Source organism: Ursus arctos, unplaced genomic scaffold (assembly GCF_023065955.2).
Source record: "Ursus arctos isolate Adak ecotype North America unplaced genomic scaffold, UrsArc2.0 scaffold_23, whole genome shotgun sequence".
In the NCBI taxonomy this organism is placed as follows: domain Eukaryota; kingdom Metazoa; phylum Chordata; class Mammalia; order Carnivora; family Ursidae; genus Ursus; species Ursus arctos.
In genome coordinates, this window is record NW_026622908.1 from 33,952,442 (window position 1) to 33,970,235 (window position 17,794).

Here is a 17,794-nt window from a genome sequence, read left to right on the forward strand (position 1 = left end):
GAGAAGGAATTGCTCGGTACTAACAAGAGAAAGGTAACAAGACATAGGAGCCTGGATGTTCACCTTCATGATTATTAGACTAGAAGTCTGTCCCCTACATCATACTGTTCCTCCACTGGTACCATTAAAATAATTCATTGCCATTAACAGACTTTTAGGCAAATTACGAATTTGCTGTGGTGGGCATTTGGTTATGGGTAAAAGGTGAGAGTTTAACATATTCACTCTCTGCTCCTAAGTCTACTGCATCTAAGTGGCGGTGCTGCTTACCTGCGGGGTTAAATCTGCAGGACATTCTATAATCACTTTGGGTCCTTCAACATTTCAACAGAAAACACCTAGCTCTCCACAGTGCTTCTGACATTTTAAACAGCAACCTCTAGAATGTATCTTTAAAAAATTAGGAAAAAAGGGAAAGCTTTTATATAATAAACTGTGTTCTTATATTCGGATGCCCAGACAGTGTCCCAGTTCCCTTTTCCCTGCCTCTCCATGTCCTGAATCTTGACCAAACCTGTCAGAAAGAAGAATCACTGAAACTATTATCAACTAATTATCAACTAGTATCTCCTATGATTAAGAGCCTTGATTTTGTCCTTATTTCAAGAATATATCTTTAGCTCCACTGGATATATGGAATGTTTGTGTGATTGGAACATTACATAAAAATTCCATCAGCTGATGAATAGATAAAGAAGATGTGGTATACACACACACACACACACACACACACAGTGGAATGTCAGTCATTAAAAAGAATGAGATCTTGCCATTTATAACAATGTGGATGGAGCTAGAGGTATTATGCTAAGTGAAATAAGTCAGCCAAAGAAAGACAAATACCACATGATCTCACTCATTTGTGGAATTTATTTATTTATTTTTTCTCTTTGTTTTTTTAATAATATTTTTTATTATAATAAGAAACAAAACAGACGAACACAGGACAAGGGAAAAATAGAGAAAGGGAAGCAAACCATAAGAGACACTTACCTACAGAGAACAAAATGAAGGTTGATGGAGGGAGGTTGGAGGGAGATGGACTAGATGGGTGATTGGTATTAAGGAGGGCACATGTGATGAGCACTGAGTGTTATATGTTAAGTGATGAATCACTAGATTCTGTACCAGAAACCAATTTTACTATATATGTCAACTAACTAGAATTTAAATAAAAATTGAAATAAAAAAGAAATATGACAACCACATGCAACACACACAAATAAATTATATGTAGTCTAGAGATGGGATAGGACTTGTTTAAAGCTATACAGGTGGCTAATGGCAGAGATGGAGTAAGACCCATATCTCTTAAATTGGTGGAAAACAGCTAGAAGTCCATTTGTTCAGTAGGTAATGTGGAATAAATGTTACGAGCATGGAAATGGTATCTGATTCAGGTTCATATCTTAGGTTGCTGTTTAATACCTTAATGATTTGGTGGCATTAACTGAACCAATCTATCTTTCTGTTTCCCCATATGTAAAATGAGCATCAGAATAGTAACCATTGGGTTGCTATGAATTAAATGCATGTAAAGTGTTTACAATAATTTCAGACATAAAATATGCTTTCATTAAATATAATTTGAAATAAAATGATGCCTTTTATCTGAAAGGATTTAAAAGATCATAATAAAGTCTCTATAACCTATATCTTTTTTTTTCAATTTATAAATATTCCAAAACTTAAAAATTGCTATTGAAGATGTCACATATTCTGTATCATTTCAGAAAAATAAAGTTTCCTTTGTGTCTCTGGAATCACCTCAACCTCATGGAAAACCAGAACAATGTCACAGAATTTGTTTTCATGGGTCTGTGGGGAAATAAGCAAATGGAGCTACTGTTCTTTTTCTTCTTCTTGCTCTGTTACTTGGCAATCTTAATGGGAAACTTCATCATCTTACTCACGATCACCTGCAGCCACCTAATCGAACAACCAATGTACTACTTTCTCTGTCACCTTTCCCTCATGGACCTCTGCTACACGTCCACTGTGGTCCCCAGGCTAATCAGGGACTTAAGTGCAGCAAGAAAAAACATTTCCTATAACAACTGTATGACACAGCTCTTCACTGAACACCTGCTGGCGGGCGTGGAGATATTCATCTTGGTGTCCATGGCTTTAGACCGCTATGTTGCCATTGTCAAGCCCCTGCACTACACGGTCATCATGAACCGACGGAGGTGTAACATGCTGATCTTCGTGGCCTGGGGTGTGGGTTTTTGGCACTCTGTCGCTCTACTGCTCGGGGTACTCAGTTTACCTTTCTGTGGTCCTAATCAGATAGATCACTACATATGTGATGTGAAGCCTCTTTTGAAACTGGTGTGCAAAGACATTCATGTTGTTAATATCTTAATGATTGCAAACTCAGGAATGGTGGTGGTTGCTGTCTTTCTTGTCCTGGTGGCTTCTTACATTCTCATATTATATAATCTTAGGACACACTCCTCTGCAGGGAGACGCAAAGCTCTCTCCACCTGTAGCTCTCATGTAATGGTGGTCATTTTATTCTTTGTGCCCTGTATCTATATTTATGTTCTACCTGCAGGGAGTGAGAACAAGGATAAGGAAATCTCTGTATTTTACACTGTGATTGCCCCCATGCTGAATCCTCTCATCTATACCCTGAGAAACATGGAGATGAGAATTGCCATGGGGAAGGTATGGTCTAAAATGGCGCATTCAGTATTCAGGTAGGGATGTCTGTGTGGCTCAGCTGGTTAAGCATCTGCTTTTGGCTCAGGTCATGATCTCAGGGTTGTGGGATCAAGTCTGGCATTGGGTTCCCTGCTCAGCAGGGAACCTGCTTCTCCCTCTGCCTCTCCCTCTGCTTCTGCTCTCTCTTCTCTCTCTCTGTCAAATAAATAAATATAATCTTTCCAAAAAGCAAAATTCGGGTAAAGGTGATATTCATTTCACTTCTGACCCTGTGTTCCGAGAGCATTTATTATTTGAGATGTTATAGAAAACATACAGCTTTCTTTGGGGAGTTGGACTAAATGATATCTAACATTATAAGAGTCAAAGAAGCAAGTCACTGTAGTTCAGGTTGCAATCTGCACACTGAAGTTTCCAACTAGCTCCAGATATGGTTGAATGGGTTTGAGGAATGCTAGAAATGTCTTTCTAAAACACATCCTAATCATAGCACAGCCCTCTCCAAAAATGTATATGGAACCCTATTTTCCTTGGAAAAAAAGTCAAAACTTCTCACTTCTTTATCAAAATTAGTCCTGGCTGAATTTGCTAATCTCAGAAGGCACTACATTGGTAGAAATTACGGTGTTACAATGACAGGTTTTGGGGTCAGGGAAAGCCTGGTGAGTACTGACTCTGGTACATTTTTATCTTTGTGTCTTGGCAATTTGCTTTAATTATATATGCATCCCCATTTTTCAAATATCTATGAAATGTGAAATATTGTACTTTATATAGTTGTAATACTACTTTGGCTAATGCATGTGAAGATTTAGCTAGGACATACGGCTCCTGGAAACTTGTTACATACTTTTCCTCTTTCCTTACCTTTCTTCATTTGTTTCCCTTTGCTTGGATGCTTCAACCAGCTGCATTGGACTCTTCTGTATTCTCCAAACATACTCTTAAGTCTATCAGCTCTATGAGTGTTACTTCTGTCTTTTCTGCTTATAATGCTGTCCCCACTATGCGTTAATGTTCATGACTTACAGATAAGTCACACTCCTGATATTTTCTTATTCCAGAAGATTTTGCCAATTCATGGACAAACCAGAAGTATTTCTGATTTTTCCCTGTTTTTTTGTTGCTATGAAACTGTACATTTACTCCTTTTAAAATAATCCTGTGCCCCATATTAGTATTTTTTCTTATGTTTTTCCAGTTTGATTGAGTCAACTCAAAGATGTACTGTATCTATGTTTTTCTTTTATCTAATTTCTAGCAATAAACCCATACAAATTAAGAAATAAACAATTAATGAGTTAAATTCAAATAATCTATCTTCTCTTTTTTTTGGACTTTATACTTGTTCTCACCTAGCCAGAACTTCCTTCTCTTTATTCTATGAACTATCATGCATTAATAAAATATGTAATGTCAGAAAATTTAAAAATTCAACATACATCCCATGTAGCTATCAGGAAGGGAATGAAATCAGGCAGACTCTCAGTCACCTATTGTGTCTTTTTACTTATTTTTTGCATTTGGAGGTGCTACTATTCTAATTTTCATTTATCCCTTGTCTTTTGAATTACATAATCCAATCAGCTCTATGTGTAGACATTTTTCTCTGCCAAAGCATTTGCCCTTTTTCAGCAGAATGATTGCATTGTTTCCACACAGAATTTTCTCAATTGAATTACTCCTGCCCCTGAGCCAAGAGAAGTCCAGGAAAAACGATAAATGAGATAGTGTTTGTCTTTAATGTCAGGAAAGTTTCTTTTGAGATTTCTGCTCTTACGAGTTTTCACACATCTAACTAATTATTTTTTTTTCTTCATGGATCCATGAAAACCTGTGGAATGTCAAAGGAAAACATGCTGCCTATTTCAAGGGACATTAAGTCTGTCTAGATGTAGTTTGGTTTGACCTGGTTTAACCTATTAATTTTCCAAAGAACATTTGGATTATTTTTAAAAGTATAGAGTTGTAGTGTGTATACTTATTCCTGTGCATGTGTGACCATCAGGATGGGTCAAAGGAAATACTCAACCCATCAGAAAGAATGCTACACAACAAAACCACATTTTTTTCTTATTTGTTTTCTTTTCTCAAGAATATGTAAGATTCTATTGGCAAAAAATATGACTATATTATATAGTAAGCCCACAGAAAAATATATTGAACCTAGATTAACTATCCACTTGTAAGTTGTTCTTTCTAGAATTCACTTTCCAGCCTACCAAACAATACCTAATATCATCAAAAACACCTGAAATCTCAGTTTTATAAATAAGCTCATACAACCCATAAAACAAATGATTTTAGAAGGGGATTAGAAAAGAAGGATAAATATAACAAAATCAATTCTCAGAAGAGGAAGTTACTATGAACTGAGACAAAGGCGGGGATTGGGGTTATAAATGAGGTACTTGTAAACATCTCTAAGGAGTATCGTGGTGTGTCTGTGTGTGTTATTGGTAGAGATATGACCAGCTACCTCCTTCTGCATATTAACACAAGCTTTGAGTGAAGCTTGGTCTAAAGCATGCATTATGTTGAAATGGACAACCGGTAAAACACTGAGTTCTGATATTCATTATTCTGAAGTACTAGAATCTCTTATTTCCTCAGGGTTACTACAATTTCAAAGCTGGAAGCAAGTAGTAAACATATAAAAACCTGTTCCTTTCACTCATAGAGGCACACGGTTCTTTTTCTCATTCTTATTTAGTAGCTCTTTGAGCAAATCTTTTTAACTTCTAGAGGACTGTATTCTTATTGCAACAACAGAACTAACATTACTTAACTCACAATATGCACTATTGAGAGATGAAATGATATAATGAACTTAAAACACAAAATAAATCTCTCAATAAATTGTTTACTACTATTATTATTTATTATTATTATTATTATTTTGTACCCATAAGATCCTATAAAAATTGATCTCCTTAAGTTTAACATACATAAAGGAAATTTTTAATATATGGATTTGGCTATAATGGAAAATTGGCTCACCGAACGTCAGTATGTACATTTTGGGCTGACCCAAATAACTTGTAGAGATGAAGTTACATAGGACTAAGCCAAATGATAAACAGAATAAAAGTTATGCTGTGCACTGAGTGATGATTTCCCCTCATATTTTATTATATTCTCACTTAATGATACCACATTTTTACCCTAATATGTGTACAAAGAATGGATTATTTATTTTATCTTGGCTTTTCTTCTATTCTCCAGTCCCCAACCATCTATTTCATCATTGTTAGTCCTTGGCAATAAATAACCCAGGTTCCAGTCCTGATAAGGCAGGTTATTATTTTATTGGTCTATCTACTCTACCCATGAAGGTTACTCTAGATAATGATGCATATTGGACTGTATTGCATGTGTTTGTTTCTGTTTGTCTTTCCCCATTTCAGAGTTTTCTGAAGCTAATGTAAAAGGAAATTTCCAAAATGGAGCAAGCAAGCCTACTTGAGTCTTTTTTTTTTTTTTTTTTTTTTAAGTAGGATCAGGAGGCCATAAGTGAGGAATAATTTATGTACAGCCTTGTTGGAGAAACCATGAAGATTTTTGAAATTTTCAGAGAGCTGCAAGCCCTCAGCCTGGACTTAACTTCCTCCTCACCATGATACCTGGATCATCTGCATTCTTTACTTGTAAAGGAGCTCCAATCCCTCATTTGCATAGTAACTCAACCAATCCCAGTAACCCCAAAACACTCTGTTTTGCATAGAGGACCTGAATGAGAATTACACTCACAGCCTTTCACCTCTATAACTCTGCTTCTCTTTGTCTTCCTGGGAACACAATTTAGGTTTCTACCCAAATCTGTGTCTCTAATTGCCCAAATAAATGTATGTTTTTGTTTTCGGTGAATTCTTTCTTAGCACTACCCTCATACTATTCCATGTTATATTATTTTTCTTCAGAAAGCAAGATGAGCACAAGGCAGGCAGAGTTTCTGAACTGCGCTGTCTGAGTAAAGCGTTATGGAGCCTCCAGAGAAACTGCTTGACACAACCCAACACAAAGATAAGAAATAGTTATATCCAGAAAGTGCCCACAGGCACCAGGGTCAGTACCATGGAGAACAACACAAAGGCCTTTGGTGAAGATCTGTCCAGAAATGCCTCTGGGAATATAATTTCTTAGAGTTTAAAGACCTATTAATTCTTGTGTTGTCATATGTTACATTCTGCTCTTCTGAATCGACTTTCCTTCAGCAATAGGCATAAAATAAGTGACTCCTAGAACTTAAAATGTGTATTTGTTTTTGCAAGAATTTCAAAATACTTAATTTTCCCTTTCTTTCTTTCTTTCTTTCTTTCTTTCTTTCTTTCTTTCTTTCTTAAAATCCACTTCTTACATCCCTGATGGTTCAACGGATATTTAAATTCTATTCCCCTTGCAAATATATAAAATGTTCTAAGACATGTTGAGATTCTCAAAATAATTTTAGAGAATTGACTTAAATGTGTTTGAATAATCGGTTTATAAATGTTTGCATTTTATTTCATCTTTAGATACTGGAGAAGAATCAGCAGAGTGAGTACCTCAGGAGAGAGCTCTCCTGATTTGACCTAAAACTAATCTAACAGCCACTAAGATCTACTGATCAGTGAATTAACTATGCCACTTTCATTGGAGAATGCTCCACTAACTGTGCTTTGGGGTGGTTATATGCTATTTAAATTTATTCCACTTAATTTCGTCCTTAGACTATATTTTCTCTAGCAGCACAAGATAATTTGATTACTACAAAATAATTTAGCTAACTTTAGTCTTATTGTATATTATTCATGAGCAGAATTCCACTTGAGAATAGAAACAGTTGAGTTGAAGTTAATGAAATCTTTAAGTTTCAGTGAACTTATATTGAGTCTCTTTTTGGGGCTTTTATATCTTCCTCCATATTCTTATGAAGGAATAGCCCAGCTTATGATTGCATGTCCCAATGACAAGTAATTTTCTAACTTTCAAAAACCTTGTCACTCTAAAATGGACTAGATTTATTCAATTGAATTAAGGTAACTATCGTGGGCCATATTCTGATATCATTAGGAGAAAATCTGAACTTACAGTGGAAACTCTGTAAGAGCAATTATTTTTATTATTTAAATAGCACAATCAAAAGACAATGCAGCGTTCTTATGCAATGCAACCAAAGAAATAAAGTTTGACTGTATTTTTATAGTGCAGGGAAATTGCAGGCCAGTGGTATTAAAAAGTGACCAAAACCAACCATTTTTTAAGAGTAATTTTTATTTCTTTTTACTAACAGATTGCTCCATGGTCATCCTCATTAATATATGTTGTGATATTTTGGGTTTGTTTGTTTGTTTCCTTGGGCTGGTTATGTATGTGCACTTGGCAATTTCAGAGATTGCTCACTCAAAAAAGTAAAAGGAAGCTAATGTGGGGTTTTGAACTATATATGACATTGGGGCATTTCACATTATTTTTTTGTATTCTTCATTATAGTCTGAATTATGTAATTGTTTATGGATTCTACAAACGTGGACAATGAAGCTTTAAGAGGCTAGCAATAATCTCAACATTCATAAATGGTATGGAAGGGGAGAAAGTTAATTTTGTTTACTGAGTTCTCATTAAAAGTTATTGGCATATAGGAAAGGAAGACATTAAATGAAGTTAATGAGAAAATTGTCTGGATAGTGTCTTTGCTTAAACTGGGTGGTTGACTTCTCAAAGAACATTGGCCAGATTCCTCAGATTTTAAACTCTATACATTGATTCTAAATAACCATAATTAAAGTGAAATAAGGCACATACGAGGACACATTTCCCTTAATATCAAGCCTCTGACTACTAGAAGTTTTTAGCTAACTGGTTTTCTTTTTATATTCAGATTGTGACTGCTGTAGAAAGACAACTTGAATCAAAACAGTTCACTATTCAGTTATTATACTTCTCCATGTTTCTACATCTTTCTTGTTCCATGATTCCAACCAGGGAATGCATAATAATTCTTCCTTTCATCGCTTACAATTTTGATTATTTGACAAGTTGAGAAAATGTGGTCAAGAATATATTACATGTTTCAATCACAATAATTCTGTCACTGGACTGCATTCACATATCCCTTTTACTTCGGCTAGCAGCAGTGATTATAATTGCATTTCCCCTCAGATATCAGGATGAGAGTTTAAGAGCTATTGTGGATGAAACATCTGTGATAATCCAGAAAATGAGGCAGAATCCTACCTGAAGGAAGGCACATTTTGCTAAAACTGATGAAAAATTATTTAAAATGATTTGGAATCAAGAATGCTGGACCATATATTTATACTAATTCCCAAATACACCCCTTGAAATATTCATAAACATAGATTAAGTAATTGGTAATCTGTCATCTTGCATACTTTTTTTTTTTTTTTTTTTGGATTGGGATGAGAATTCAAAATGCAGCTTCTCACTGCTGGCCTCCAGGACACCCCCTCTTCTCACAATCATATGATACAGCTCTGGACTGGGTGGGAATCAAGATATCTGTCCTCCACACGATATTACTTTCTGATGCTAATAAATTACCTAGATTGTCTTGATCTGAATCTCTTTTATTGAAAATCAAGGGCTTGGATATATAAGTGATTTCCACTTTAAGTTGTTTATCTAACAATTAACTTTAAGTCAATTTGTTTTAGGCAAACAGATGTCTCTGTAAATAGTATGCCATCTCCTAAATTAGGAATCAGCACCGACTATAATAAGGTAAGGAGAAAATTGATCAACGAATCTTAAAACTGTTAACCTCTATTTAAGTACTGTTCACTGTTGAACACTGTGAACTGATAATTATTTTTGCTCTGTTAAAAACAAGAGAGAGGTCAGGACGCCTGATAGCAGTACTAAAGTCGTAGTAGGATCAGATGTTTTTTTTTCTTCTTGATGAAATCAGAGTTGAATGATAATTTAAAAGAGAAAGTTTCTTACAGTAGACACTGTTTAAAAATGCTACACCAGTGCCCTCTAAAATGATCTTAAAGACATAAGTTTTGAGTTTTTAGTGGATTTGATGGCTTCTAAATAACTTTGCTACAGTAGCATTCTGTGTTTTTAAAATATTCCTCCAGAGTGCCAAGATAGGTTGGTTACATCAGGTCAGACAAAGGTGGAAACTGTGCTACAGTGTTTGCCTGTCATCGAGTGTCAGTTAATTCCTCAGCACTGGCTCAAACAGCTCCCGGAATGCATTCTGTCTATCCCGCACTCTTTCCCTGTGCATAAATAATGTCTCAAGATTGTGCAAAAGATGCAAAGTTGTAAATCTTTGATCCATTCGTTAATGTAACATCTAGTTGCTGAGTGTTGACACAAATCTCTCTTGGAGCTAAATTCTGTATCATCTTCTGTTGAATTTTATTGTCTAGATCATGTATAAAATACTGACATTCTTAGGAAGAGTCATGAAATATGAAGAATGCAAATATACTTGGGCAATTTCTTTTTATCTTTCATTTATCATTGGTGATCACAAATTTAGATTAATAAAAAACAATTTTTTATTGTTTAGCTTGCAAATTGCAAATAGGAGAAATGAGTAAACTGGCTCTTTATTTTTTACAACATATTCATTGACAGTCTATTTGCTGCATTGTTTTCAACCATCTTTGCTTTTAATGTGCCTGAAACTATTTTAGTTTAAAATGTGCAATTGATAGTGTTTGTCCACAGGGCAAGGAAGATAATCCTTTATTTATTACTTTTTTTAGAGAGGGGTAGAGAGAGAGAAAGGGGGAGAGGGAGAGAGAACTGGGGGAGAGAGAATCTTAAGCAGGCTCCACGCCCAGCGCAGAGCCTGACACAGGGCTCTACCTCATGACCCTGAGATCATGACCTGAGCCCACATCAAGAGTTGGACACTTAACCAGCTGAGGCACCCAGGCGCTCCACAAACTGATATATTTTTAATAAATGGTCATTCCTGAGGATAAACTCCCAAATAAAATGGAATTTGTCCAGATCATCCTGAAAGAAAAACAGTTGACCCTATGGATAAACACATGCAATTTAAAATGTGCAAACTTTTTAAATTATGTAAATTATACTCCTTTTGTTATCTAATTAATACAACTAACAATAATAAAATTATTTCTTTAACGTCAAACTAACATTTGAATATTCCATAATCATTGACAGTAATGTTGAAAATTACATCATTTTTCCCATTATAGAATTATTTACAATAGATTTCTAAAATAAGAGAAATAAAAAATAAGCATAAATCTAGGTATCAGGAATAAATTGTGAGTGTGTGTATATATATATATACACACACACATATATATTTTTGGGGGGGTGTTATTTATTTATTCATGAGAAAGAGAGAGGTAGAGGCAGAGGGAGAAGCAGACTCCCCATGGAGCAGGGAGCCTGATGTGAGACTGGATCCCAGGACCCTGGGATCACGACCTGAGCCGAAGGCAGATGCTTAACCAACTGAGCCACCCAGGCACCCCAGGAATAAATAATATTACTTATTCAATGATATCAATTTGCTTTTTGGTAAATTTTATAGTATTGTTGCCATGCTGCTAATTTTCTACACAGATTCATGTTTTCTTTCTTTTCAGATATTTACCCCATCTGTTTATAATATATGCCAGTCTGAAACACATGGAGAGCCAGAGGAATGTCTCAGACTTCATTCTTTTGGGGCTTTCGTATGACCAGAACATGCAAATACTTTGCTTTGTGCTCTTCTTATTCTGTTACGTTGCCCTGTTGGCAGGAAACCTTCTGATCCTTGTCTCCATTCGATGCAGCCCTCTTTTTCACCAACCCATGTACTACTTCCTCAGCCACTTATCCTCCATGGACATCTGCTACACCTCTACGGTTACGCCCAAGTTAATTGCTGACCTGCTAGTGGAAAGAAAAACCATCTCCTACGGAATTTGCATGTTACAGGTGTTTACAATGCACTTCTTTGGAATGATTGAAGTTTTAATTCTTACAGTCATGGCCTTTGATCGCTACGCTGCCATCTGCAAACCTCTCCACTACCTGCTTATCATGAACAGGACAAGGTGCCATCTCCTAGTCTTGGCTGCTTGGGCTGGTGGGGCTGTCCACTCCTTTCCTCAATTTTTTATGGTAATCAGGTTGCCCTTCTGTGGTCCTAATGAGATTGATCACTATTTTTGTGATATTTTCCCTTTGCTAAAGGTGGCCTGTACTGATACTTACATCACTGGTGTTTTTATGGTTGTCAATTCAGGAATGGTTACCTTAGTGACATTTGTGGTTTTATTTTTTTCTTATATCATTATATTATTCACTTTAAGAAATCACTCAGCTGAAGGAAGACGCAAAGCTCTTTCTACCTGTGGGTCTCATATCACTGTGATAGTTTTATTTTTTGGACCTTCAATCTTTGCTTACCTTAGACCCCCGAACACTTTCCCTGAGGATAAAGTATTTGCTCTATTTTACACCATCATTGCTCCTATGTTCAATCCCCTAATCTATACTCTGAGAAATTCAGAGATGAAAAACGCCATGAGAAAAATTTGGTGTCAAACATCAGAGCTCAACATCTTTTTAACAAAACAGAGGGGCATCTCATTGTAAATAGGGAAGGGAGAAAATGATCTCACAGTGTAACTGTTCCCCTGGTATCATGTTACGAGTGACAGAACTTAGGACTTAGAGTTTAATAATAACTACAAAGAAATATTAATTTAACCATACAAACAGTAAGTTTAAAACATAATTTTGTGGGCTTTGGGATGGTATGAACAGGTTTACATGCATAAAATCACTTACATGCACAGTTAAGACAATGTTTTATAAGCTGTGAATTGTGATGTAAAAAAGAAAATTTTAATAATAATTGCATTAGGAAATTCAGGTTTGGTGGCTAGAGCACATGATGAAACATTCTGTATAGCAAAGGAGTAGTTAAAATCCACAATTTTAAGACCAAGTTTTGGTTCAGGATAGTATCTTCACCTAAATGAACTCAAGCCGTATTTAGAAATTAATTACACATCAGTAAGTTTGCATAATAGAATTGGATTTAAAGTGATTCTCTGGCTTTAACTCTCTTGACTTTGCATTGGAAATAAAAATAAACTAGAAAAGATAAAGTGAAATAAATTACTCAGAATATTAAAAATATACTCACTGCTCTTCTACATATTGGCCCATTAAAAAAAATTCATAAAGGAACTGAATCATAAAATGTCAGAAATTAGTAGGAAAGTCACTGTTTACCAGATCCAGAGTCCTTCTTATGTACACAAGAAAAATATAAACCAAAAACAAATAAGAGCTCAAACAAATAAACTTCAATCAAAAAACCCTGTGACACAAATCATGGAAATGAATGGAAATGACAAATCATCTTTGTAAATAACATGAAAAGGAGATGCATGAGAAATATTTCCTAGAGGAAACTGAAAAACATTTGATGTGATGTGTTTATTTGCATCACTAACAAGGTACAAAAATAAATGATTTCTTAAAAAAGAGAGCAAATATCATTAAGGCAGAAGAGGTTGTGTACCAGGATTATATAAACAGGATGATGTTGAAAATACACAAAGATTTTAGCCCATGTAAATGCAATACTAAATTTACAGTGATTGTACAGACTGTGTATACAGAAGGATGGAAGATAGAAAAATTGATGAGGGAGATGTAATTCATTAACATTTTTATAGCAAAGAGGAACTGGACTGATTACTAGTTTGTTAGGTTACTAACAAAACAAAAATATTGCTAGATTTAAAAGTTCCAGCTTTACCCTTTATTTAATGTTTTGTTTTTACCAAATTTACTCAATTTCTGTGGTTCTAATCAGATAAGTCACTACACATGTGATGGGAAGCCCCTTCTGAAACTGGTGTGCAAAGCACTCATGTTGTTAGTATCTCAGGGACAGCTAACTCAGGGATGGTGGTGGCAGCCTTTTTTGTTGTCCTGGTGGCTTCTTACATACTCATTTAGAATCCGCCCCTCGGCAGGGTAACGCAAAGCTCTCTCCACCTGCAGCTCTCACATAATGGTGGTAGTTTTATTCTTCAGGCCGTGTATGTATACTTATGCTCTACCTGCAGGGAGTGAGAATGGATATAAATAAATTTCTGTATTTTTATGCTGCAATTGTCCCCATGCGGAATCCTCTCGCCTATACTCTGAGAAAGATGGAGAAGAAAATCGCCACGGGGAAGTTGTGGTCTAAAATAGCACATTCAGAATTCACGTAAATAAGGTGGTAGTCATTGTACTTTTGAGCCTGTGTGCCAAAAGTATTTATCTCTTGAGATGTTATAGAAAGCGTATGAGCTTCGTTTGGGCACTTGCGCTGAATTACCTCTGACTGACGTTACGTGAGCCAAAGAAGCAAGTTACTGTGAATCTGATTGCAATGTGTCACCTTAAAAATTCCAGCTAGTTCCACGTGTGACCACTTGCATGTGAGGAAGCAAGAAATGCCCTTTGGCACCATATCACTGACCCTATCACTCCCTTCTAAAAATGTGTAAGGAATCCTATTTTCCTTGAAATAAAACTAACCTTCCTACTTTTTTATCAGAAATCTTCCATAAATCATCTGAGTCTAATTTGCCAATCTTAGAAGTCACTGTGTTGGTAGAAAATATGGTGTTAAAATCAGGCTTTTGGGTCAGGGAGAGCTGGGTGAATCCTGACAGTTTTTAACCCTGGGTCTTGACAATTCATTTTAATTTTATTAGTCTCCCTTTTGAAATTATCTATAAAATGGTGTAATATCATATTTCATAAAGATGTACTATTACTTTGGCTAACACATGTCAAGTTTTAACGTGGCACATGGCTACCAGAAACTTATATTAGTTATTTTTTCTCTTTGTTTGCTTTTCTCTCTGTGTGTCCCTTTGCTTAGATGCTTTCATCCAGCTACACTGGGTCCATCTACGTTCTCCAAGCACACTCTAGAATCGATCAGCTTTAAGCTATCTCCTCTGCTTAGGATTCCCCACCCCCATGCTAGAGGGCCCATGTCTCATGTACAATTCACATGATGTTATCTTATTCAGGAAGATTTTTCAGATATGTCAACAGACCAGGATTATTTCGGATTCTTTCCTTGTTCTTCATTGCTATGCAATTGTACATTTCCTCCTTTTCAAATAATCCTGTGCCATATATGAGTGTTCCTTCTTACAAATTGTGTTTTTCAGTTTGACCGAGCCGGAAGATTATCTGGTTTTATTTTTCTGTATGTCTCTCTTTTTCCTGACTATAAACCTGGCACAAATTAAGCTGTAAGTAAACAGTTCCTGAATCAAATTCAAAGATACTATTTTCTCTTTTTATTTGACTGCGTGTATTGTTCTTACATGTTTAGAACTCTCCTTATGTCACAATCATGCATTAATGATAAAATAAGTATTGTCAGAAACACAAAAAATTTAAGATGTGTCCCCATGTACCTCTTAGGGAAGTAACGGAATCTAGCAGATTTTCTACAACAAGGAGGCACAACTATTTTAATGATGTTTACCTCCATGTCCATTGAATCACATAGTCCGATCTCAGCTTTGTGTTTTGGTTCCCATTTGTCTGGATATTTCTCTCTGACCAAACACTTGCCTTTCCTCAGTGGACTGATTGGATTGCTTCCAGAGTTTGCTTGACTTAGGTATTCCTGCACCAGAGCCAAGGCAAAATCCAAGAAAAACCATGGAGGCTGTCGTGTGTATCTGTGGTGCCAGGGTCATCTTCGGATGTTTCAACTCTTAGAACTTTTCACACATACAACTATTACTTTTTTTTTTTTTTTTTTTTTTTTTGCCATGAAAACCTCTGAAATGTCAAGGGAGACATTCTGCCCATTCCACAGAAATTCTTCTCACTGGCTATTTATTCATAGTTCTACTTTCTCTGGTTTAAAGTAACATTTTTCCGAAAAGTATTTGGATTATTTTTAAGTACAAAGATGTGGTGTGTGTATGTGTGCCTATGTGTGTGATGATTGTGTCTGTGTGTGTGGTAATGGCGACGTTGGGGGTCTTGAGGACACATCAGAGGGAATAACCACTAGAAAAAACTTTAGGCAACAAAACCAGAAACCTTTTTTTATTATCTTTTATTTTTTCTCAATGATCCATAAAGTTTTATGAGAAAAAAAGACATGAGGATATTATAAAATAAGCCAACAAAAAAATACACTGAACTAAGATTATTAATCTACTTGCCAGGTGTTCTAAGGATTCATTTTCCAGCGTGCAGCACAATGTCTACTATAGTTTTTTAAGATTTTTTATTTATTCATTAGAGAGACAGAGAGGGAGCATGAGCAGGGGGAAGGGCAAAGGGAGAAGGAGAAGCAGATCCCTGCTGAGCAGGGTGCCTGACACTGCGCTTGATCCCAGGATCCCGGGATCATGACCTGAGCCAAAGGCAGACACTCAACCAACTGAGCCACCCAGGCACCCCACAATGTCTACTATCTTCAAAAATATCTGTCAGGTAGATGCATAGAAGGATTTCATAAGATGTTTTGCTCTGCATGGAAGTTTAAACATAAAATATTTAAGAAATATTTATGGTTGCAAATGTGTAGTTTAAGAAATCCTATCCATTTCTACCAGGGTTCATTGCTAATTTGAAAATACATCATTGCTACCTTTTTTTAAGGGAATACCTTAATGTGCTAAGGAACGCTCATACTACACAAGCACACTATGGTAGACCCAAAATTCAGAAATTACCAGGCTGGGAGAAGATTAGACGTCTTGGATGGGCCCTAAGGGAGAGACTGGAGTCCAAAACCAGCTGTGGGTGACATAGTTCCATGTGACTTCCTGCCTAAGCACCCTCTCCAGGTCCCTCACCCTTTCTTCAAAACTTTATCTGTGTCTAGGCATCCATTGAGAAGCCTGGTTGTGACACTTACAGATTCTTTATTTTATTTTATTTTATTTTATTTATTTATTTATTTATTTATTTATTTATTTATTATTTTTTAAAGATTTTATTTATTTATTTGACAGAGAGAGACAGCGAGAGAGGGAACACAAACAAGGGGAGTGTGAGAGGGAGAAGCAGGCTTCCCGCTGAGCAGGGAGCCCGATGCGGGGCTCGATCCCAGCACCCTGGGATCATGACCTGGGCCGAAAGCTGACACTTAATGGCTGAGCCACCCAGGCGCCCCACTTCTACACTCTTTAAGTATTCTCTTCAACACCAGAGAGACGCTCAGGATTACATTATCACATGTCCTTGATACTTCAAAGCAATCTTTTTTTCTTGTTTTTTCTTATTGTGAAAGGGTTGCCCCATCTTGTTAATCAGTGCATCCATCGCCTCACATACTTATCTTTCTAAAAGAATTTAAGTTCTACTCTCTTAGCAAATTTCAATTATATAGCACTTTTATCAATTATAGTCATCACATTACACATTTGATTCTCAGACCTTACTCATAGCAGAATGTTTATAACCTTCCACCAAACTCTCTTGGTTCCTCCAATTCCCCAGCCTATGGCAACTACTTTTCTACTTTCTGATTCTATGAGATGGATTTTTTTTTTTTAAGATAGCACATACAAGTTATACAATGCACTATTTGCCTTTCTTTGGCTTATTTTGCTTAGCATAATGCCCTCAAGTTCTATTCCTGCCATCATAAGTAATAGTATTTCCTTCTTTCTCATGGTTAAATTATAGATAGATGATAGATAGATAGGTAGATGATAGATAGATAGATAGATAGATAGATAGATAGATAGATAATTGATAGATAGATAGATCTCTTATTCACTCATCCACTTGGATTGTCCCATGTCATGGCTTTTGTGAATAATCTGCACACACACACACACACACACACACACACACACACACAATCTTAGTTTCAAATAGTTCATTCTTTCACCTGTACCTAAATAATCAAATTTCTCAAAGCATTTAGATTTTATTAAATATCTCTTAGACTAGTTGCTTCATCTGAAAGTACACAAAATGGTCTTATTTTACTTCATGTTCAGATACTTTTACTGTGAAACAAAGTATAATCTGAATTGGGTCCCTCATAAGGAAAATTGACTATCAGCTAAATCAGAGGAAGTTAGAGGTCTTTCCTAGATTCCCAACCTTTCAGTCCAGTTCAATATTACAGCTA

The 17,794-nt window shown here is 35.9% G+C and overlaps 2 protein-coding genes across 2 annotated transcripts; both read left to right on the forward strand.

Moving 5' to 3' along the window:
* The first annotated feature begins 1,776 nt into the window (after window positions 1–1,776).
* On the forward strand, window positions 1,777–2,706 carry LOC113246561 (olfactory receptor 4P4-like). The gene has a single exon (XM_026487172.3). It carries the CDS (start codon window positions 1,777–1,779, stop codon window positions 2,704–2,706), a length of 930 nt encoding a protein of 309 aa, XP_026342957.3.
* Window positions 2,707–11,295: 8,589 nt separating this feature from the next.
* LOC113246448 (olfactory receptor 4P4-like) lies at window positions 11,296–12,252 on the forward strand. The gene has a single exon (XM_026487057.2). It carries the CDS (start codon window positions 11,296–11,298, stop codon window positions 12,250–12,252), a length of 957 nt encoding a protein of 318 aa, XP_026342842.1.
* Window positions 12,253–17,794: the final 5,542 nt, after the last annotated feature.

What these genes read in the sequence shown, in the direction of transcription:
- LOC113246561 (XM_026487172.3), top strand. Translation starts at nt 1,777, where the DNA reads ATGGAAAACCAGAACAATGTCACAGAATTTGTTTTCATGGGTCTGTGG.
- LOC113246448 (XM_026487057.2), top strand. Translation starts at nt 11,296, where the DNA reads ATGGAGAGCCAGAGGAATGTCTCAGACTTCATTCTTTTGGGGCTTTCG.